This window comes from Megalobrama amblycephala, linkage group LG5 (assembly GCF_018812025.1).
Source record: "Megalobrama amblycephala isolate DHTTF-2021 linkage group LG5, ASM1881202v1, whole genome shotgun sequence".
NCBI lineage: Eukaryota > Metazoa > Chordata > Actinopteri > Cypriniformes > Xenocyprididae > Megalobrama > Megalobrama amblycephala.
This window is the reverse complement of record NC_063048.1, coordinates 40,069,100-40,093,887: the sequence shown is the minus strand read 5'-3', so window position 1 is coordinate 40,093,887 and position 24,788 is coordinate 40,069,100. Positions and strand designations below refer to the sequence as shown.

General features: G+C 37.8%; 1 protein-coding gene across 8 annotated transcripts in view; it reads left to right on the top strand.

Moving 5' to 3' along the window:
• dnmt3ab (DNA (cytosine-5-)-methyltransferase 3 alpha b) overlaps positions 1-24,788 on the top strand; it is a 70,150-nt gene that overhangs the window by 35,730 nt on the left and 9,632 nt on the right. For 4 of the 8 annotated variants that reach the window (XM_048192266.1, XM_048192267.1, XM_048192268.1 and 1 more), the window contains 10 exons: positions 6,497-6,835; positions 8,506-8,664; positions 11,778-11,885; positions 12,022-12,178; positions 16,295-16,444; positions 18,371-18,415; positions 18,512-18,591; positions 21,015-21,127; positions 21,235-21,418; positions 23,718-23,802. In XM_048192266.1, the coding sequence (XP_048048223.1) occupies positions 6,497-6,835; positions 8,506-8,664; positions 11,778-11,885; positions 12,022-12,178; positions 16,295-16,444; positions 18,371-18,415; positions 18,512-18,591; positions 21,015-21,127; positions 21,235-21,418; positions 23,718-23,802 (1,420 nt within the window). Of the gene's footprint in view, positions 1-10; positions 1,002-6,481; positions 6,836-8,505; positions 8,665-11,777; positions 11,886-12,021; positions 12,179-16,294; positions 16,445-18,370; positions 18,416-18,511; positions 18,592-21,014; positions 21,128-21,234; positions 21,419-23,717; positions 23,803-24,788 lie in introns of those variants that run through there. The other 4 variants (XM_048192265.1, XM_048192264.1, XM_048192262.1 and 1 more) reach the window with 2 other exon arrangements.

The window sequence follows — 24,788 nt, the reverse complement described above, 5'->3', positions numbered from 1 at the left end:
CGGACCATCTGCCCCGGGTAGCTTAAAGGAAACCCATCTCTTTAAAACCAGAGTGCCGGACCGGGCTAAAAACATTGCAAGTACAAGACAAAATGGTTTGCCTAAAAAGGTTCTTTTTCTAGCCTGTATGTTATCACAGGGGGATTGCAGAGAGCTGAATGTATTTCCTGTTTTACTGCCTGTGCAGGATGTTGTGCACAGGGCATATCTTTGGCTTTGTTCACATTATACTTGGTTTTTAATAGTGCTGTGATCCGACAGTGTGTTTTTTGTGGCTATTTATACAGTCGGCTTGCAGAGGGACGTAGCATGTTTGAGCTCAGACTAATGCTTTAAGAGTTATTTAAGGAAAGTTTTGCTATTTGAGCTTGAAAACAAAGATCATATGCTTTTTTCCGTCTGTCAGATTTGGGTCGGCACCGTAAACACTTAAAACTGGCAGCAGTTGTCGCTTGTGTTGAAACGGAAATGCGGTGCGTGTCTTTTTAAGGATATGCAAATATGAATGAACCGAATGAACCCGGGAACCGCGTGCGATTAGTGCGCTGCCAGCTCTCGCTCGTACTCTGAGTCAAGGCTGCACAGACTGAAGCAGGCAGACTTTTACACTTCAGTTTTTGACAACTGCTTTGCAATTTTAAGGAAGTAACAGATTTTAGACTCATTTTAGCAGCTTGAAGTGAACAAATAAAGAGAAGCCTTTAAAAAGATTCAACATTAAGGCACTAACATGAAGACTCATTTAGCATGCCTGACCTCAGCTGCACTACTAATTACTGGATTCTTTAATGCACCCAGCACAATCGCAAACTAAATGCATCCTCTATTCTCTGGACTTGAGAGGCTAAAAAGTGAACAGCCTTTGTTCAGTCACTCACAAAGTCACATCAAAATAAATGCGATTGTCACACAGTGGCGATAGCCATTCATCCCCTGCCTGGTGGAGTTTCAGTGTGCACTGCTGTGCCGCCAGCATTTGAAGTGAATTAATTCCTCATATTGTAAGTGAAAATTTCCTCATAGAGTTTAAAGTGTAAGATAAACATCATTTATTGGTTCAGAAACTTTTTATGTTCCTCAGATTGATTCTCCATCAGCTGTGTTCAACAAACTTGGCTTTTTACTCTTAAAAAAATCTGAATATATATATATTTTTTATAGTTTTATATATATAAAATAATTATTATAATATTGTATAACTTTGAACACTTTTTTCTACACTGCATGTTTATAATATTCAATCCAAACTAATGCTTCCAAGACTATCATTCTTGCAATTTTGGGTTTACCACATTCATTATTGCTCAAAAAAACTCATCCATGTCTGCCAACTTGATAACATTAGCTTGTTGACATATTTATATCAGCACAATTTGCAACTACAATATTCATTTTGCCACAGAAGACCAAATGTTCAAATTTGTATGACCTAAATATACATGTATGTATGACAGTGACAGCGCAACACTCACCTGAAACTTCCATTAGCTGGCCCGAAACTCTCACACTGGCCTCAGGCAGTTCTTATTATAGTAAGCCCTGTATTTAGTCATAAAAGAATATTGTTTATTTAAGTACTGGCTATGTCATATGAACAGCAACACATTCAAAGGGCCGAACATGCATAAAGGTCTTAAATACAGGCATCCATGTGCATTAGTTGACCATGGAATTGGCTTGTACTTGAAACGTCATGGTATATAAATAATTACAATAAGGTTGGAAAAAGGAATTTGCCAGAGGAGCTTGCTTGGAAAAGAGGCTTGGTTGATCATTGTAATGTGGAGAGCAGCTTAAGGCCATGGGTGTTTCCTTTCAGATATAGGTAGAGCTCCTAAAGACCATCCTATCCTATTATACAGCTTTAACATAGAGCTTAAAAAAACACTTTATCACAACGTTACCCTTTGTACCATTCAGTACTGGATTTATGTGCACTATATATAAGAGTTGAAACTGAAAAGGTGTGTTTATCACTTGGTACTGTAAGCTTCTGTATTATTCTTTGTTGTGTTTTTTGCTTAAGTGAAAGTACTGTATTATAGTAGATCCACATTTTTAGTCCCATAGTGGCTTAAAAGTAAGTTTTCTTGGTGCTGATGCTGATGTAGAAAATTAAAAGCCAGAGATTTACATCTCATTACTTCAGTGGCTGGAGGATACGCTATATTTCCAAAAGTTTTGGGATGCCTGCCTTTACGTGCACATGAACTTTAATGACATCCCATTCTTAATCCATAGGGTTTAATATGGAGTTGGCCCACCCTTTGCAGCTATTACAGCTTCAACTCTTCTGGGAAGGCTTTCCACAAGGTTTAGGAGTGTGTTTATAGGATCTTTTGACCATTCTTCTTGAAGCGCATTTGTGAGGTCAGGCAGTGATGTGGCCTGGCTCACAGTCTCCGCTCTAATTCATCCCAAAGGGTCGGGTTGAGGTCAGTCAAGTTCCTCCACACCAAACTCGCTCATCCATGTCTTTATGGACCTTTCTTTGTGCACTGGTGTGCAGTCATGTTGGAAGAGGAAGGGGCCATCCCTAAACTGTTCCCACAAAGTTGGGAGCATGAAATTGTCCAAAATGTCTTGGTATGCTGAAGCATTAAGAGTTCCTTTCAATGGAACTAAGGGGCCAAGCCCAACCCCTGAAAAACAACCCCACACCATAATCCCCCCTCCACCAAACGTTACACTTGGCACAATGCAGTCAGGCAAGTACCATTTTCCTGGCAAACGCCAAACCCAGACTCATCCATCGGATTGCCAGACAGAGAAGTGCGATTCGTCACTCCAGGGAAAACGTCTCCACTGCTCTAGAGCTTTACCCCTCTGCATCTGACGCTTTGCATTGCACTTGGTGATGTAAGGATTGGATGCAGCTGCTCGGCCATGGAAACCCATTCAATGAAGCTCTCTACACACTGTTCTTGAGCTAATCTGAAGGCCACACAAAGTTTGGAGGTCTGTAGCTATTGACTCTGCAGAAAGTTGGCGACTTCTGCGCACTGTGTGCATCAGTATGCGCTGACCCGCTCTGTGACTTTACGTGGCCTACCACTTTGTGGCTGAGTTGCTGTTGTTCCCAATTGCTTCCACTTTGTTATGATACCACTAACAGTTGACTATATTTAGTAGTGAGGAAATTTCACGAATGGACTTTTTGCACAGGTGGCAACCTATCACGGTACCACGCTTGAATTCACTGAGCTACTGAGAGCGACCCATTCCTTCATAAATGTTTGTAGCATAAGCATGCCTAGGTGCTTGGTTTTATACACCTGTGGCCATGGAAGTGATTGGAACACCTGAATTCAATGATTTGGAGTGGTGTCCCAATACTTTTGGCAGTATAGTGTATGTGAGAGATGGCTAAAAAAATTTAAAACTAGTACTAGTTTCAGAAACAATTTCTCTGTATACGTCTCAAGATCTGTTTTTAAACTTGCTTTTAATCTACAGTTCCCTATTTCTTGCTTTATTTATTCTTGGACAGCCATACAGCAAACTAGGCCATCAAATGGGAAACTTTCTATTTTCAGGATTGTTAATAATTTAATTTTTACTAAATGTATTTATTAATTCCAACAGTACAGCTTGGTTTAGTAGTTGCTGTTTGTTGTGTTTTTACTTCAGAGTATCATATATTACTTTATTTTATACTTGTGCACAACAACCTTGGATATTTTAAGCTGAGACTTGTGAATGACATACTGCTTATATATGTTGTTATTCCTGAGCTGGGCTGTGTGTTTGTGGCCGACAAAGACTGTAAAGTACTGTACTCCTGGAACCCTCCCCCTTTCCTTCCTTCTCATCTCCCCCTTCCTCAATTTCAAGAGCCAGACTCGCTACAGTGAGGCCCCTGAAGAGGGGCATTTACAGCTGGGGGAAAAAAAACACACGTCCAGAAGCAAATCTCCACTTATAGCCGCAGTGCTTTCCTCTCCTCCCCCAGTTTTTGGGGAGTCAGTTTTTTATATATAATATAAATAACCCTTTCCCTCCCCTAATGTTGACATTCACATATAACCCATTCCCTCCCCCAGTGTTGACATTCTTCTCTCCCGGTTTGATACACATAAGTTGCCTGCAGTATTGGGAGCTTCTGTCATTATTTATGGTCAGTTTTGGAGTATCTATGATAGCTTTGACGACTTAAGGCGTAGATAGTAAGAAGTTATGTGTCAGTTTTATATAAAAAGCAGGTGTTTTTATCATTCTCCATTCATATAGGGTGAGTTCAGCTTGTGGTGTGGAATGTAAATTGTGTACATTTAGAATGAACAGAGCCGCAAGCATGTGAGATGAAATCAGTTGTAGAGCTCAAGGTAATATTTTACTTAGACAAGAGTTTCAGATTTCAGTTTTATTCTGATGTAATTCCATTTATATGCTTGGCTTGAAATGTCTGGACAAAGATTACATTAATCTGGCCACTGGAGTATGACAGAAAATCTTATATGCATATTATAGGTAATTGTACATGATGGTCACAATATAGTTGTTTTTTATGGATATTCAATGCACAAATGGTTATATATATATTGAATAACCATGACCATAGTGTCTAGTATTGAATACTCTATTTATATCTATACTTTTGGAATGAAAAGTACTGCATTCATTTTTTCAAAAAAATTCATAGCAAGTGAATAAAAACAGTCTTGCCCTCTGATAGCCAGCATTTAAACGTTTTTATCATTGCGTGGTATGTAACAGTGGATCTCAACTTTTGTGACTCTGAGGTCCCCCATTGTCAAAGTCAGTGATATTTCTGTGATATTTCCTGTTGAAATTAAAAGGTGCTTGTTTTCAAGTAGTTTTATTTAAAAAAAAAAAAAGTACTTGGTAAATGATTAATAGTGATTAATGATTTTAAACTTTAAAACATTGTTCCTTTAAACAAACAAACAAAAAAAATGAACAAAGAAGATGTTTAGAAGTGTAAAAAATGATACAAAGTTATAGATTTTAAATAATTCATTTTCAATATTGCTACCACTTTGTTTGTGTACTTGAGAAACTGTCAGATTTAACAAGTATCTAGTTCAGGATAGTATGGGGTCCCCCAAGGCTCTGTGTTACATCCTCTGTAGTTTTCCTTGTACAAGCTTCCTCTAGAAGACATCAGGAAACATGGGATTAGCTTTCTCATTGTTATGCAGATGACACAGCTTTATATTTCCTCTATACCACATCCTCAATTGTCCAAGTTGTTTTAAGGGCAGTATACAGTGGACAGCAATTTCCTTTTTTTTTTTTTTTTTTTTAAATACTGACAAAACAGCTTGTATTCATTGGACCAGAAACTATAAATATTGCAGCTCAAATAAAATCTGCGTCTAGATGGATGTTACGATTTGTCCCTTAAAATCCACATTTCCATAGTTTATAGAACAGTATTCTTCGATTTTAGAAGTGTTTGCTAAGTTTTGAAACAACATGGATTATGAAAAGCGGTATACAAATTTAAAAAATGACTAATTTAAGACATCTTGCAGCTTCCTTTGAAGTTTACTTAGGCTCGGTTGAGAACCACTGGTATATACCATCAATACCGCCCATTCCTGCACAGATAAATACATGCCCAAATGCACACAACAGCTTGCATACATTTAAATACTTTTTCCACCATCAACCGCTGTCAAAGACAAACAGCCTGGCACATATGGCCCAGCTCATCGAAGCAGCCAGTGAAGCCATACAGATATTTATAAACTACAGTGGGGCTTCTTGATTTGTGGCCACATGTTTCTACTCCACACCATCATACCGTCTATTCATGCACACTCATAAGCTCTTGGCTCCAGAGCCTCTCTCCCCCTTTTGCGGGCTTATGTGAATGTATAGCCACCATAATGGAGGGAGTGAGCTAAAGAGAGACATAGGGAGAGCTTTCTGGGGACGGATCCAACCGTTTTCTCTGCACACAGACACACACACACACAACACACGGGCGACTCTGCCAGGTTCACGTGTGTGCGAGTGTAATTGGAGATGGAGTCGGACCCCAGCAGCAGAGAAAGTACAGCTGTGAAAGAGATTCACGTGCGAGTGAGAGAGAACGAGAGGACGAGAGAGGTGCAGCTGTTGGGGATTTGCTGTGAGCTGCTTAAGTCATGGCTTGGCTCGTGTCCTCTGTTTTTGACCTAATAGCTTAGAGTCAGGTTGGACAAACTCGCTGAACTCTCCAGCGTGCATCCATCTCAGCCACGGGGGGAGCACTCATTGTTACGAAGTGATCGCAAACAGCTTTCACTGCAATGAAAAGGGGACTGTTTTCACAGGTTTCTGCCACTTATCACATTCAAAGGGGCGGCACTTGTGCTTTATCAAGAGGATGTGGATATTTGTGTTGGCACGTGGGATTAAAGAACTATAAACAAACTGAGCAGTCACCATTACTCAAGTGCTGAACTGTGCTATTCTCAGGAAAGCCACTGCTATTCTGTGTGCTTTACCTCCTCCTCTTCCTGTCCCGCTGTTCCCTACGTTGCAGGCAGAGAAGAAGGCGAAACTGGTGTCTGTGATGAACTCAATGGAGGACCATGGCGAGGTAGAGTCGGAGCCCCAAAAAGACAGCTCCATAATCACCGTCCCACTGCTTTTTCCTCCACCAACGCCGCCAATGCAACAGCAACCGCCACAGCCTCAAACTCAACCTCAGACCAACATCAAACCCCAGCCTTCTCCCCAGCAGCAACCTCCACCATTCCAACAGCAGCAGCAGCCTACGGATCCAGCCTCTCCAACTGTTGCCACCACCCCAGAGCCCGTTTCTATAGGGGATGGAGACAAGACCTCACCCAAGTCCACTGACACGGAGTCCGAGTACGAGGTACGAGAAGCTCTTCGTCATGGTGGCTTGGGGTTGATCGTTTTGAAATAGTCTGCTGTAGATCAGGGATGGGCGACGTCGGTCCTGGCGTGCCGCTGTCCTGCAGAGTTTAGCTCCAACCCTGAAAAAAAAACCTCACCTGACTGTAGCCTTAGTAATCCTGAAGACATTGATAAGCTTGTTCAGGTGTGTTTGATTAGGGTTGGCGTTAAACTCTGCAGGACATCAGGCACTCCAGGACCAACGTTGCCTATCCCTGCTGTAGATACTCTGCTCTGTGTGGTTCATTCTTCAATTATTTGGTTAGCCGGATAAGTTCCAGGATCCAATTGAGATTTTCTTTTCTTAAAAGAAAGCTTGAAGTGTATTTAGTTTCGATATCAAAGCAAAAATCCAACTTTTGACACCTGCTTGATCATAGGCTAATTATTCTTTGAGAAATCCCAGGATTAGAAGTTATCCTGGAACTAACCAGATTTGAAAGCCAGGTTTAAACAATCGGGCCTGTCTTTTGCTGAAGGGTTTGTTTCATGTGGAGATTAGGAGTAATTTGAAACTATACTAATACTATAGTAGTACAGCTATAGAGGGTTAGTTCGCCCAAAAATGAAAACACCCTCATGTCGTTCCACACCCGTAAGACCTTCGTTCATCTTCGGAACACAATTAAGATATTTTTGACGGAATCCGAGAGCTTTCTGACTCCTCCGTAGACAGCAATTTAATTACCACTGTCAAGGCCCAGAAAGGTACTGAAGACATCGTTAAAACAGATCATGTGACTACAGCGGTTCAGCCTTAATTTTATGAAGTGACGAGAATACTTTTTGTGTGCAAAAACAAATAAAAAATAACTACTTTATTCAATAATCTCTTCCCTATGCTGTTGAGGTTGTAAGCACAGTGCAGTGCTTCTGTGTTTACGTCCTTAAAATTAAGGTTGAACCACTGTAGTCACATGGACTATTTTAATGATGTCTTTAGTACCTTCCTGGGCTTTGACAGTGGTAATTAAATTGCTGTCTATGGACGAATCATATACCTCTTGGATTTCACCAAAAATATCTTAATTTGTGTTCTGAAGATGAAGAAGGTCTTACGGGTGAGGAACGACATGAGGGTGAGTAATAAATGACAGAATGTTCATTTTTGGGTGAACAAACCCTTGAATGTTTGGGCACATTTGCATAGTTTCTGCAAAATTTTGTGGGCGAAAAAAGGTCAATTGTGTATTGTCAATAGTGTAGAGATGAAACACCGCTCACACAGAAGACACTTTCAAACCAAGCAGCTTGTGGAACCTCGTGATCACCGTGATCTCTTTGCAGAATCTGCATGGGGATATCCTTCAGCCTCTCCACCCACAAAAATGTGCAGAACAACAGTAAATGTGACATTTAGACTTAAAAGTTCAAAGGTACCTTGTGAGGATGTTTCCACCAGCATTTTAGCACAACAATTGCAGTTAAAGTGTCGGGATTCAAGGTTGCCTATTTATAGCAATCACCATAGAGTTATTATACAGGCTGAAAGTCAAGGCAATACAAAAGAAATAAAATTAAAGACAATGCAAAAGACACAGGTTAGGTTATTAACAGTACACATTTTATTGCATTTATGTAAAGTGATTGAAATCACTAGTTGATCTATTCTGTGATTGTATATCGCAGGATGGCCGAGGTTTCGGCATCGGTGAGCTTGTGTGGGGAAAGTTACGAGGATTCTCCTGGTGGCCTGGACGGATTGTATCCTGGTTGATGACTGGACGCAGCCGGGCGGCCGAAGGAACCAGATGGGTCATGTGGTTCGGTGACGGCAAGTTTTCTGTGGTAAGTTTGTATTCATTTTTTTGTGGTAGAAGTAGTTCTTTCTAAAGGGTTAGTTCATCCAAAAATGAAATTTCTGTCATTAATTAGTCACCGTCATGTCATTCCAAACCCGTAGGACACAAATTAAGATATTTTTGATGAAATCCGAGAGCTTTCTGACCTCCCTATAGACAGCAGCGTCATACCAATTTCAAGTCGACTTGACTACAGTGGTTCAACCTTAATGTTATGAAGCGACGAGAATACTTTTTTTGCACAAAAATGAAACAAAAATAATGATTTTATTTAATGAATTTCCTACACTGTTCTGGGCCTTGAAATTGGTTATGACAAAGCTGTCTATAGGGAGGTCAGAAAGCTCTCGGATTTCATTAAAAATATCTTAATTTGTGTTTTGAAGATTAACGAAGGTCTTATGGGTTTGAAACGACATGAGGGTGAGTAATTAATGACAGAAATTTCATTTTTGGGTGAACTAACCCTTTAAGGGAATGAGTTTAAAGTTCAGGAAAAAATAAAAGTTAACCTTTATTGACAGAATTTGTTGCATAATGGCCACGTACACACTGTAAAATCCCCTAAATGATCATTCTATGTGTGTATGGAACACGACTCACTCCCGAATCTGAGATGATTGACAACGTGGTAACCATAGCAACGTTCTGCCGTCTCGCGTGTTTGGTATCCACTATTCTGACCAAAGAAATATTACAGTGACAAAAGACTCATTATGTTCAGTAATTTAAACTAAAGCACAGTCGACGGAGGCATCGTGTTCTGCTGCTTATGCTTGGAAAATCTGCTTCACAGAGAGCACTCTTGCAGTGTTGCCATGACCACTTATTATAAGTGTTTTTGGGTTTGTTGTTTAAAGGTGCCATAGAATTGAAAATTGAATTTACCTTGGCATAGATGGATAACAAGAGTTTAGTACATGGAAATGACATACAGTGAGTCTCAAACACAATTTCTTCCTTCTTATGTAAATCTCATTTGTTTAAAAGACCTCTGAAGAACAGGCGAATCTCAACATAACACTGACTGTTACGTAACAGTCGGGATCATTAATATGTATGCCCCCAATATTTGCATATGCCAGCTCATGTTCAAGGCATTAGACAAGGGCAGCCAGTATTAACGTCTGGATCTGTGCACAGCTGAATCATCAGACTAGGTAAGCAAGCAAGAACAATAGCGAAAAATGGCAGATGGAGCGATAATAACTGACATGATCCATGAAATCATGATATTTTTAGTGATATTTGTAAATTGTCTTTCTAAATGTTTCGTTAGCATGTTGCTAATGTACTGTTAAATGTGGTTAAAGTTACCATTGTTTCTTACTGTATTCACGGAGACAAACCGTCGCTATTTTCACTATTAAACACTTGCAGTCTGTATAATGCATAAACACATCTTTATTCTTTATAAATCTGTCCAACAGTGTGTAATGTTAGCTTTAGCCACGGAGCACCATCAAACTCATTCAGAATCAAATGTAAACATCCAAATAAATACCATACTTACGTGATTAGACATGCTGCATGACGAACACTTTGTAAAAATCCATTTTGAGGGTTATATTAGCTGTGTGAACTTTGTTTATGCAATGTATTATAGAGTCGCGAGCTTGGGGGCGGGGAGCGCTAGTATTTAAAGGGGAAGCGCGCTGAATCGGCACATTTATAATGATGCCCCAAAATAGGCAGTTAAAAAAATGAATTAAAAAATATCTATGGGGTATTTTGAGCTGAAACTTCACAGACACATTCAGGGGACACCTTAGACTTATATTACATCTTGGGAAAAAGCATTCTAGGGCACCTTTAAATGGATAGTTACCCAAAAATGAAAATTATCCCATAATTTACACACTCTCAAGTCATCCTAAGTGTATATCTTCTTTCAGATGAACACAATCAGAGTTATATTTAAAAATATCCTGGCTCTTCCAAGCTTTATAATGGTAGTGAATGGCGCTCACAATTTTGAAGCCCAAAAAAGTGCATCCATCCATCATAAAAAGTAACCCATAGGGCTCAAATAAAGGCCTTCTGAAGTGAAGCAATGGGCTTTTGTTAGAAAAATATCCATATTTAAAACTAGCTTCCAGCAATGGCCGTACACAAGTCAAGTTCCGGCATAAGAGTGACCTCTGACCCGACGCATGACATAGGATGTAGGAGTGGCGTAAGCTTAGGTGAGAGTAGACGCCTCTCGCGGTTCAAACAAATAGGGCTGGGCAACAAACTCAAGCTCCTCTACTCTTATATCAAAATCCTCTGACATTTCTCTCATTTTAAAAATTCTCATTTTTTTTCTAATTTGTTTTACTTTATCCTCTGCGCTTCCATGTTCGTCAATATGTCATGTGTCTGGTCGAGGTCACTCTTCCGCTGGAACTAATTACAGAAAGCCAGTGATTATAGTTTATGAAGTTATAAGTATGTATATTTTTCTTACAAAAACCCATCGCTTTGCTTCAGAAGGCCTTTATTAACTCCCTGGAGCCGTGTGTAAAGCTATCAAGTTTACGGAGTTATTAAAAGTGAACAGGCGCAGGTCATGATATTTTGGTGTTATGTTCAGCATAAAGCATTTGGATTTATTTCGGTTTATTGTGGGCTTGTTCTTTTCTATCTAGATCTGGCAACATGAATGAGTCATGACCCGTACCACTTTCCCAGTGATTTCATGCACCACACATAATGAAGAGAGAAACATTTCTGAAGCATTCTGCTTCATTAACAGCTAGTTGTTCAGTTCGGTTCCGCACACACTGCGTATCATTTTTATATATGCGGTTGCCACTACCTGCATTTTTTGGGAGTTAATTCAGTTGTAGAATGCGGTTATCATTCACGTAAATTACTGAAGTTTGTGTGTACAGAACAGGATAAAGCACTAAAAGGTGAACTGACAACCAAACTTACTTGCAGTGTGTATGTGTCGACTACCAGAGAAAATATGACTTTGTCTCTTATTAATTTTTCTTTTTAAACTGGTGGAATCAAAAAAAAAAATATATATACGATCTGGTACTCAACATTATTGCTGTCAAGAGAGCTTGCATTGTAACATGGAACATATTTTGTTTCAATGTTTTCTGGTAGGTCTGTGTTGAGAAACTGTTGCCTTTGAGTTCCTTCCACAACGCCTTTCACCAGCCAACCTACAATAAACAACCAATGTACAAGAAAGCCATCTTTGAGGTGCTACAGGTAGGAATTCATTTGTGGTACAGATTAAGGATTAAACAAAGCTTAATGTCTCTAGTTTATTGTTTGTGTTCCATATTAATAACTCGGATCAGCAAAAATCTATCTAAAGAAAACTTTTGAATGCCCTGCCTTGTAGGTAGCCAGCACTAGAGCGGGGAAAACCTTCCTCACATGCCCGGAGAGTGACGACACTGACACTTCTAAGTCAGTAGACATGCAAAACAAACAGATGATTGAATGGGCCATGACAGGATTTCAACCCACAGGACCTAAAGGTTTAGAGCCGCCTGAAGGTAAGACTGCTGCGGTTTCTCTTTGATATACATATAGAGAGCTTGCTTTGCAAAGGAAAATGTCAAGCTTGTTTACAGGGATGGTTTGCCCAGAAATTACAATTCTGCCATTTACTCAGCCTCATGTGCTGCTATTTGTTCAGCGGGACACAAACAGAGACTTTTGTTTCCTTTTCAGTGTAACACAAACTTATAGAATTGCCATGCAACTCTATTACAACAACAGTTCATAGTGACTGAGTTTAAGCTACAAAAATGACAAAAAAAAGCACCATGAATGTGGTCCATTTGACTCACTATTTACCAAATCTTCTGAATTCAAAATTTAGCTTTGTGTGAGGATCAGGATAAAATTTAAGCTGTTATAACTTCCTCTCCAGTGAGCTGTTAACTCAAGAACCACTGTGAACGAATCACTGATACAGTTGAGTTGAACTTGAGAACTGAATTAATGAATGAATCATTCATTTGAGCCGGTTCTTCTCAATGAACCAGTTAATGGGGTTCGCAAATTGAACCGATTTGTTCACAACTCCATGACTCAATGATGGGGTCACACAGATTCACATGTCGACAGCTCAGTGGAGGGGAAGGTTATCAGTGATCCATGAATTCAATTTCTGCATGTTCCTTCCTGCTCATATGGCTTCAGAAGTCTTGGAGTATAGGGAATGAAAAGGTTTATGATCCTTTTTTGATGTTGCTGACCATCATGATTACTATGAAGTATTGAATGATAAAGACGTGCATGTAGATTCTTTAAAATATCATATTTTGTTAATCACCCGATTCCAAAAAAGTTGGGACACTGTACAAATTGTGAATAAAAACAGAATGCAACGATGTGGAAGTTTCAAATTTCAATATTTTATTCAGAATACAACATAGATGACATATCAAATGTTTAAACTGAGAAAATGTATCATTTTAAGGGAAAAATAAGTTGATTTTAAATTTCAGGGCATCAACACATCTCAAAAAAGTTGGGACAAGGCCATGTTTACCACTGTGTGGCATCTCCTCTTCTTTTTATAACAGTCTGCAAACATCTGGGTCTGAGGAGACAAGTTGCTCAAGTTTAGGAATAGGAATGTTGTCCCATTCTTGTCTAATACAGGCTTCTAGTTGCTCAACTGTCTTGTTTGTCGCATCTTCCTCTTTATGATGCGCCAAATGTTTTCTATGGGTGAAAGATCTGGACTGCAGGCTGGCCATTTCAATACCCGGATCCTTCTTCTACGCAGCCATGATGTTGTAATTGATGCAGTATGTGGTCTGGCATTGTCATGTTGGAAAATGCAAGGTCTTCCCTGAAAGAGACGACGTCTGGATGGGAGCATATGTTGTTCTAGAACTTGGATATACCTTTCAGCATTGATGGTGCCTTTCCAGATGTGTAAGCTGCCCATGCCACACGCACTCATGCAACCCCATACCATCAGAGATGCAGGCTTCTGAACTGAGCGCTGATAACAACTTGGGTTGTCCTTGTCCTCTTTAGTCCGGATGACATGGCGTCCCAGTTTTCCAAAAAGAACTTCAAACCACAGAACAGTTTTCCACTTTGCCACAGTCCATTTTAAATGAGCCTTGGCCCAGAGAAAACGACTGCGCTTCTGTATCATGTTTAGATATGGCTTCTTTTTTGACTTATAGAGTTTTAGCCAGCAACGGCGAATGGCACGGTAGATTGTGTTCACCGACAATGTTTTCTGGAAGTATTCCTGAGCCCATGTTGTGATTTCCATTACAGTAGCATTCCTTTATGTGATGCAGTGCCGTCTAAGGGCCCGAAGATCACGGGCATCCAGTATGGTTTTCCGGCCTTGACCCTTACGCACAGAGATTGTTCCAGATTTTTTGAATCTTTGGATGATATTATGCACTGTAGATGATGATAACTTCAAACTCTTTGCAGTTTTTCTCTGAGAAACTCCTTTCTGATATTGCTCCACTATTTTTCGCCGCAGCATTGGGGGAATTGGTGATCCTCTGCCCATCTTGACTTCTGAGAGACACTGCCACTCTGAGAGGCTCTTTTTATACCCAATCATGTTGCCAATTGACCTAATAAGTTGCAAATTGGTCCTCCAGCTGTTCCTTATATGTACATTTAACTTTTCCGGCCTCTTATTGCTACCTGTCCCAACTTTTTTGGAATGTGTAGCTCTCATGAAATCCAAAATGAGCCAATATTTGTCATGACATTTCAAAATGTCTCATTTTCAACATTTGATATGTTATCTATATTCTATTGTGAATAAAATATAAGTTTATGAGAATTGTAAATTATTGCATTCCTTTTTTATTCACAATTTGTACAGTGTCCCAACTTTTTTGGAATCGGGTTTGTAGTTTATCTTTTCTTTAAGGGAAAGGTTCAAATTCTGACCTTGACTAAAGATTTTTTTAGTTGACTAGTAGTCGTTCATTCAAGCGATAAGTCGACTAATCACACGTGTATATTAATAAGCCATATAAATCATAATAATGAGCCTTTAATTGCCCATATATAATACATAGCCTAATCAGCGCTCAAGCGCACATATAAAGTTTGCCACAGCGCACCGGCAAAAGTAATGATTATGAATGTGTCATGAAAGTACAGCAAGGAGACTTTCTAAACATTTTATTAATTTATTTATAATCTTTTCAGCTGACTTGTCATCTCCGCAGTAGTGGACATTTCATACGGATTACATAATCTTGAGAATAGTTGTTTTCCACTTGATTTGGTTGACAATTGCTTGACATTTCAAGCTCTCTATAGATATAGAGGCAAGTATACACTGAATTTTGGTGAATTCTTTTGACACACTCCAGTTCACAGAGACTGAGACGGCAGAAAGCGCATCCTGTTTGTTTTATTTTTTTTACAAAGGCACAACTTTTTCTTGTTATTGTGAGTTTACACAAATAAAAGTACCCTTTATCCACCCTTTATCCACATATTCCAGGACCCTTTACAGTTTTGAATGATGTATTACTCTTACCTGTATGACCAAAAATGACGGAGTATTTTAAGTTGATTCCGCTGTTATCAGGAAAAAATGCAAGTGATCGCGCCAGCGCCTCCTTGTCTTGCAGTAAGCTAGCTATACTTCAGACTTCCACACTCCACGCAAACACTTGGATGTGCCTAATAATAGCACACATTTATCTTGGTTAATGTTAGAGTTGTGCCAGCTACTACATGTTTCAAATGATGAGCCATATTTGTGACCCTGGACCACAAAACCAGTCATAAGGGTCAATTTTTTTAAATTGTGATTTATGCATCATCGGATAAATAAGCTGTCCATTGATGTATGGTTTGTTAGAATAGGACAATATTTGGCCGAGATACAACTATATATGTGAAAATCTGGAGTCTAAGGGTGCAAAAAAATAAAAATATTGAGAAAATCACCTTTAAAGTTGTCCAAAGAAGTCCTTAGCAATGCATATCCACTCACAAAAATATTTTTTTGATATATTTACAGTAGAAAATTTACAAAATATCTTCATGTAACATGATTTTTACTTAATATCCTAATGATTTTTGGCATAAAAGAAAAATTGATAATTTTGACCCATACTATGTATTGTTGGCTATTGCTACAAATATACCTGGGTGACTTATGACTGGTTTTGTGGTCCAGGGTCACATTTGAGATCGATGGATGATAGGCGAATGTTTGGATTTCCTGCCCGACATACTATAAATACCACAAGGACTCGTCATTAATGATGTGTCCCTTATCAACTGCGTGATATCGCCATGAGGGTTTTTTTCTGCGACTAACCGACTAAGCCTCTTCTAGTCAACTAACGATTAGTCGAATATTAGGGGGCAATCCTAAACATTCTGTTAAGCAGATATGTGCAATCTGGTGAGATTTCAGATGGTCACTGTTCCTCAGTTCAGTGATTTTTAAGAATTTTGGCTTTTGAGTACAGTTGTTGATGCTTACTACATGTTTATCCCGTAAGCCTGTACACATGCCAGTCCTCCAGGAATTAAGCTTGTAAGAAAATACTAGTGATATCAAAACAATCCTGACCACTGGACGTGTACATAGACACACTACATAATCCATGAATAAATATCTATATGTACCATTGTGCCTTTTTCAGAGGAGCGTAACCCCTACAAGGAAGTGTATCCTGAGATGTGGGTGGAGCCAGAGGCGGCGGCCTACACGCCCCCACCAGCAAAAAAGCCCCGCAAGAGCACAGCCACAGAGAAACCCAAGGTCAAAGACATCATCGACGAGCGGACTCGAGGTGAGCTCTCACTGAACGAGGTCAGTGAGTTCAAAGAGTTCTCGCTCGTAAACACACACCCACACATGCTAAATCAGGATTAGCGCTCTCATCTCCTCAGCCGGCAGAGTAAACACAGGAGGGTGTGTCTGGAACTATGACAGGGGTCTCGGCTAATCCTACAAGTTTAAAGAGACATGTTTTGTATTGTATTGTGGCACATGTTCAAACATAACTTTTGCAGATAACACTTTTACCACCACATTATCCTTTTATTGTTATAATAAATGCTAAAGAAAATGCATTCCCATGTTCTAAGGCAGGAAAAGCTAGCAGTAGTAATAAAGAGACGAGCTGTTAAATCAGCATGGAGCTTTATTAACCAATCAAACAGAGGTAAACTGGAGCAGACTTGCACCGTCTCCTTTGTGGGTTACATAAAAGTTCAGTAGTTCATATAAATGGTTTTATATTTCTCTTTAGTTTTCAGACACACCTAATATTTAATCAAAATATATTTATAATACACTTGATATTTAATAAAAAACAAAGCAGTGGTGCTTTAAATGTAATAACAAAAATATATAATATAATACAATATAATATTATCTTAAGTTATCAGACATGCATACTATTTAATCAAATAAATTAAAAATACACTTGATATTTAATAAAAACAAAGAAGTGGTGCATTAAATGTAATAACAAAAATATATAATATAATATAATATAATATACACTACTGTCCAAAAGTTTATAAAATTTAAATAAAACTATTAATAACAAAAATATATAATTCATATATAATATAATATGAAATGATATGATATGATATGATATAATATAGTATAATATAATATGATATAATATAATTTTCTCTTTAGTTATCAGACACACCTAATATTTAATAAAATAAATTTATAATACACTTGATATTTAATAAAAAAACAAAGAAGTGATGCATTAAATGTAATAACAAAAATATGTAATGTAATATAATACAATATAATATAATATAATATACACTACTGTCCAAAAGTTTATAAAATTGAAAATAAATGCATTAATAATAGAAATATATAATTCATATATAATATATTATAATATAATATAATATTATCTTTAGTTATCATAAACGCCTAATATTTAATCAAATAAATTAATAATACACTTAATATTTAATAAAAAAACAAAGAAGTGGTGCTTTAAATATAATAAATTAATATAATATAATATAATATAATATAATATAATATAATATAATATAATATAATATAATATAATATAATAATATACTGTCCAAAAGTTTATAAAGTTTAAAATAGAAAGTATTCCTTTAAAAAACATTGCTGCCCTCAAACTTTCGAACTGTAGAAAATATATGATTCATTCATTCATTCATTCATTCATTCATTCATTCATTCATTCATTCATTCATTCACTGTTGCTGCTTTGGAACAATGTGTATTGTAAAAGGCACTATGGAAAATGAAATAGAAAATTTAGATACATTTAACTAAATGCTTGATTCTCCCATGCTTGGGCAACTCTTTTGATCTAGTGTCAACTAGTAATATGAACTAGTATGTCAAATGAGATTAACACATGTCATTGTGGCAACTGGAATAATTGACTCCAAACCTTGCATTAATTTTGAATTCAGTATATCACTCAAGATTTTCAATAATTCAGCTGTCTGTCATTAATTATTTCTGACAAATTTAATATGTAGTACCACTACAATTAGCAACATTATTTCAGTTTATAAAATTCATGGCATGCTAGTAAAACATTGTTTTGAATATTAAATAACTGTCAAAGTGATGTAAATGTAAACCACTAGAATTTCCATTAAACAAGAAGTCAAGTTGAAATGGGCCAAATGTCTGAAACCCTGGGAAGTTTTCCAATATTTAAATGTTTTTTTTATTGTCTGTTGTTTTTCAGAGAGGCTTGTATTCGAAGTTCGTCAAAAATGTAGAAACATTGAAGGCATGTATTACACATACACATTGAGGTGTGTTTCATCGCTGACTGTCAGTGTTAGAGTCTCTGCTAAAATCTCTCTCTCTCTTTGAACACTTCCAGACATCTGCATCTCCTGTGGCAGCCTTAATGTTTCCCTGGAGCACCCGCTCTTCATTGGCGGAATGTGCCAAAGCTGTAAGGTAAAAGCCAGGAAATTCCTGCTTCCTACTTCCTGAAGCGCTGCTTTGTTTGCCCGTTTGTAATTTTGGCATGTCTATTAATGTTATTGGGAGATTTTTTTTTTTTTTTTTGTTAGTGGCTTCTAACAAATTTTACATACTGTATTGTGCCAGTAGGTCAGATAAAAATTAAGTACTAAGACAAAGTGAGTCAACAAACTAGGTATCACACATAGAGTTAGTTATTTAGTAGTTAATGCAGTTTGTTTGTTAGTGGAGTAAAAGATGTTAGCTGTATAGAATTATGCTAGTAAAGTACAATAATTGTTAAGTTAAAGGTGCTAAAGAGGTTCTTTTTGTCGACTGAGTTTTTGAAATGAGCGCATGGGTAAGAACAACCCTCCTCCTTCACAGCTCATTTAGAGGGAACGCCTCCCAAAACTCGTGCACAAGTATCGGAACACGAGTGTTTACCACCGCCATTCGCTGTGTTATTAAGCCGGGCACACATTTAACGACTAGCTAAAACATTCTGACTATGCTCAACATACAGCGATTGTTTCCTGCTCCTGAAGCAGATTTATATACTTTCACATGGAATTTGAACACCGACTGTAATCGCAGACTGAAAGCAACTGGCTCTGACTGGACACGTTTGAGTGCGATCAATCATAAGTATCAATTTACATTCATAATCGGCCTTACAATCGTTAAGTGTGTGCGCGACTTAAAGCCGTGGATTCATTATGTCGGACTCACCGCAGGTGACTCATAATCTGCAGTTGTTACTCCTGTCTCCTGACAAAAACACTGCATGCAGCGCCTGTGGACTGTGGAAAGTTACTGGAGCGCGCAGCCGCACGTCTCTCACATGGATCGTCATGGCAGTGATTGACAAGCCAGAGGGCCAATCGCGTAAACGATTGGCTGATGTTTTTAAGGCCCTACCTCGTGCACAGATGATGTATATTAATATTATTACTTTCAGTGCACCTAATAAATAGTCTTTTATCAGTTAGTAAAGACAGTTTCAAGTAATATTGCAAAAATGTATAAAACAAAACATCCTCTTTAGCACCTTTAATGTGAGCAATTTTATTAAATTAAATATTTTGTTGGAACTGATCGTGTTTACTATTCAAAGCATATCAGATATCAGGAGATATTTGTAAGCAATAAGGTATGAGAGGCTATGCTGTATCGTGAATAAGTCACAGCTGAAGGGCGTTGTTAGGCACGACTTTTTCTAAAAGCCTTCCTTCCGCCGGAAAAAAAAGTCCCTGACCATGAACAGCAACAGAAGTTACATTATTACACCATTAGATGGCGGCAAAGACTGTCTTTATGAGTGTGTCAGTCAGTAGCGAAGACATTTATATTGAAAAGACTGAATTGTTGTGAACACGGAACAAGACGCAACTGACAAATGCTTTGACTAGCGCTGTCAGTCATGGGAAAACCCCTTAACTGTTAAAAGGACAAGATATCGCAGCGGACATTTAAACAGATTTTTATTATGAACATAGGACTGACCTGAAGGAAAATGCTAAATCTGAATGCAGGTAATGCACTCGGTCACTCGAGATCTCTCTCACAATACTCTTCTACATAATACAGTAAGCTTCAATGAACAATATCAATTGAGAACATACACTTTACATTGCTAAGAGTGGTTGCTAAGGGTGTTGTTTATTAAAAAAAAAAATTTTAGATTTAATTTTGTCATTATGTAGTGCTATCTTAAACTTATTTCTTTAACAGAAATCAAAATGAATAGTTTCATATTTTATACTGTACATTATATTGCTTTTAATTACAAAACTATTGATTTTAAGTCTATTTGCACTTTTGAATATTGAGAGTACTTTGATTATAGTTGCACTTATTGTTTGCAATTATTAAGACTATGAGATAACTGTAATTCATTTTTATTTATACTGTTTTTATTTCAGTGATCAATTTGTGGAAAGGAGTTCAGTTAGGAGGTCATAAGTGTGTAAAAGCTCATAAATGTACAGTTCTAAGGTCTGAAGAGAAGCCAGTCAGTTGAGTTTGTGGCAAAACCTTTTACAGTGCTTGAGTATCGTCTTTTACTGCATATAATAATTCATACTCAGAAAGTTGAACTGAAATGACATTCATGACAAGATAATTAGTTAAAACATTTCAAATGCACCTGCAGATTTTTTTTCTAGTCATGAATTTCACAGAGGATTTCTTAAAATACTGTGTAAAAGATTATATATTTTAAATAGTTGATCTCACAAGTATATTGTATAGATTTCTGTTTTAAATGAATGAAACACAATAAAAAATAAAAAATAACTTGCCACAAAACATTCTGCTCTGTTCTTGAACAGTTCTGTAATTCCACATTTTTATTTGGCAACCATGTATTCCTCTATACAAACAAATTAATATTTTATGTGTTTGTTCTTTCATAGAACTGCTTCCTAGAATGTGCGTATCAATACGATGACGATGGCTACCAGTCCTATTGTACTATCTGCTGTGGAGGGAGGGAAGTGCTCATGTGCGGAAACAATAACTGTTGCAGGTGAGACAGACTGTCGGCTGTGAGTTATGATGTAATATTTACATTTTATACTTTAATCCTGCATCAATGCCATTGGTGTCTCCATCATTTTTTTGGGTCTCCTGCAGGTGTTTCTGTGTGGAATGTGTGGATCTGTTGGTGGGGCCCGGCGCGGCGCAGGCAGCTATTAAAGAAGACCCGTGGAACTGCTATATGTGTGGGTCGAAGGCTCAATACGGCCTGTTAGAGCGCCGGGCAGATTGGCCATGCAGACTGCAGCACTTCTTTGCCAACAATCACGACCAGGATTTTGTAAGTGAAACATTTGTGACGGCTGAAGACTGCGAGAGTAAACGCTCCCTGTGCTAAGCACTGCCTTAAAACCCCTATTAGCCAATCCGACCTTAGCAACTGTTACACTCCATATTGAGTGCATTAGTGCAAAAAATTACGGTCCCACTTTATATTAAGTGGCCTTAACTACTATGTACTTACATCACAAAATAAGTACAATGTACTTATTGGGTTCATATTGAATTGCAAAACACTTTTGCTGCTACTGAGGTGAGATACGGGTAAGGTTAGGGGAAGCTTTGGTGATATGGTTAGGTTTAAGGGTGGGGGGTAAGGTGTAAGGGATGGGTCAACAGTGTAATTATAAATGTAATTACAGAAATTAATTACAGATGTAATTACATGCAGGTGTTTTTAAAACATAAGTACAATGTAAAAACATGTATGTACACAATAAGTGCATTGTAACAAATGATTAATTTAAATGTAAGTACATAGTAGTTAAGGCCACTTAATATAAAGTGGGTCCAAAATTACAAATATTTTTTATAATTGTTTTTTTAATATATTTTAAAATGTAATTTATTCCTGTGATGGCAGAGCTGAATTTTCAGCATCATTACTCCAATCTTCAGTCACATGATCCTTCAGTGAACATTGCACACATCTTTCTTTTCACTTTTGATTAATTTAATGCATTCTTTCAACCACGTATGACCAGTTTTCCTCAATACTAACTAATTAATATTTGATATGTTTGCCCTTTTTTCTTTTTTTACATTTTGAATTTGAGATTACCAGGCCTGGAAATTTCTGTAGTCAGTATATGTTATTCTAGTTAGTTAGAGTATGTTCAGCTCTAGAAATGATAATGGCTTGAAATTACTATTTTTGAGTACAGTCTCTATAAAATGATTTTTGAAAAGGCCTATCCAGTTATCATAAATGACTGGAAAAGTCATTTAAAAGTAACAAAGAAATGGAAAACCTTTTTGGAATCACATTGTGAAAGCATTGCTACAGTATATGTCTAAAAATTCCCAACCCTAATAAATATTTTTTTTCTTATTTACATTCAGGGCTTGAGATTAACACCCGAAAACCTGCCAAATGCGGGTGGATTTCAGAAAAAGTATAGATTTTTTGATACATATCAATACTGAAATACCTGAAAGCTTCCAATACTTATTTTTCGCAAAAACACCAGCTGCTCTTTCTCGCTCTCGTCTTTCCGTCAGCGAGTTGACACACAAACCCACCTCCCCTCACTCACTTGTTTCATTTGCTCTGGATGAATATTGTTGATGTTACAGCGCATAATTTTACCTAAAGTGCGCGCAGACAAACGCCACCTCTTAGTACTAAATTGAGCTCTTTTTTTACTGCTTATTGCACTTAAAACAAATGCTGGTCTTGGTGAGTATTCATGTAACCACAGTCAGTTAAGTTTTAAGTGAACGTAAGCAGTTGGGAAAGAAAACGCATGTGTATCAGTATATTGGATCCGTGCATCAGATCTTAAAGTGACAGCAGCCTAATGTACCTGCTGACAAATTATTAAAAATATCTATATGGCAGTTTATCCCCATGGTATCAATGTCAAAATTGTGGCCAGTGAAAATGCTGAGTGGCTAGAAACTTTGAAAAACCACTAGCCACAGTGGCTGGTGAGCAAAAAAGTTAAGTTTACATTACAGCCATAAATATCACACCTTCTTCAATGTTAGCGTTGTTTGAGCAGCTGTGACAATTTTAATCAAACCCGGTGTGATTTGCAGTGTAAACATGAATGGTTTGAGAGTTTTATTATGTAATTATATGACTCCTAAACCATTTGCTTTCCAGACCATGTGAAAGAGCAGCTTGGCTAACGGCCAGTGTTCTGGAAGAGCAGCCAAAGAGTGTTACAGTCACAGTGCGTTGTGCATTGAGTACACATCTTAACATCATAGAGTTTTAGCTTACACACTCCACTCTTTAAATGGATTACAGTACAGGTTAAAGAGCGTTTGCTATTGTTAGCGTTATTGAATACTACAGCGTTTAACAAAGACCACAGATAAGCAGCCACACTTAATCACATGAAAATGCTTAATGAAACTGTCCGGTGATACTGCGTTTATTGTACAGGTGCTCAACAATAACCCCTTGTTTCTGAACTGCTTTAACGTAAAGGCCTCTTTGTTCGATACAGACAGTATATAGAGACAGGCGCTCTTTCATTAGCAGTGTGCTTTAAAGGTCTCTCTCTCTGTCCTTCTTGTCTGTCTCTCGTCCACCCCTCCTCCTTCACTCCATCTTCTTTCTTGTCTTTCAGGAACCACCAAGGCTCTACCCTCCGGTTTTGGCAGAGAACAGAAAACCCATTCGTGTCCTGTCACTTTTTGATGGGATCGCAACAGGTTAGTGAAGAATGTCCACCCTTCCTTTCATCCTCTCAGCGGAAAATAGTGCTGATCACATTACACTCATCCTGGCTTTTAAAGTGCACTTAGTTTAACTGTTATACTGGCCGCCCATCGATACCGCTGTACTGCTCATGTTCTAATGTGTGATTGTACAACGGCGATTAACTGTAATCAGAGTTTTGACCCTCTGGATGGTTCATATTCGTACTTAAAGCCTGATTAATATGTGGCGTATGCATATTTGATGGGCAAAAGAACGATTTATCTGGTGACATCACTATAAAATCATTTTAAATTCATCGAGAAACTGGTTGTTAAAGGGATAGTTCACACAAAAATAAATCTCCAGTTACTCCCCCTCAAACCTGTTTCTTTCTTCTGTTGAACACAAAAGAAGATATTTTGAATGCTGAATGTTGGTAACCAGACAGCGGATGGTAGCTATTGACTTCCATAGTATTTTTTTTCTACTATGTTCAACATAAGAAAGAAACTCATACAGGTAAGTAAGTGATGACAAATTTTAAATTTTGGGGTGAACTAACTCTTTAAGGAGCATCACATTTATCATTGATTATTTTGTGAATTTTCATGGTCAAAATCCAGTCAATTTCAATAGGAATTTACGCGATCAGGAATTTCATGTGTGAAATATTTCCCCATGCCGATTTCGCAATGGGTTCATGTGGATATGCTGTGTTTACCAACAAAAGCTGCTTGGTTTGAAAGTGACAATGGATATTGTGTGACTGCACCTTTAAACCTAGCGAGCTGTCAACTTTGATAGGATATTTGGGCATTGTAGGTGTGTATGAAGCAATTATACATGGAGAAAATTATTCATTAGCATTCCCAATTGTCTCAGCTGGTGCTGGATCTCATGGAAGAATGCAATTTGAATTCCGCCATCTTTGTTCATGGGCGCTCAGTTCTGCAGCCGGGTTGTTTTGAGGCAATTGCTTGAGCCATAAATGCAATGT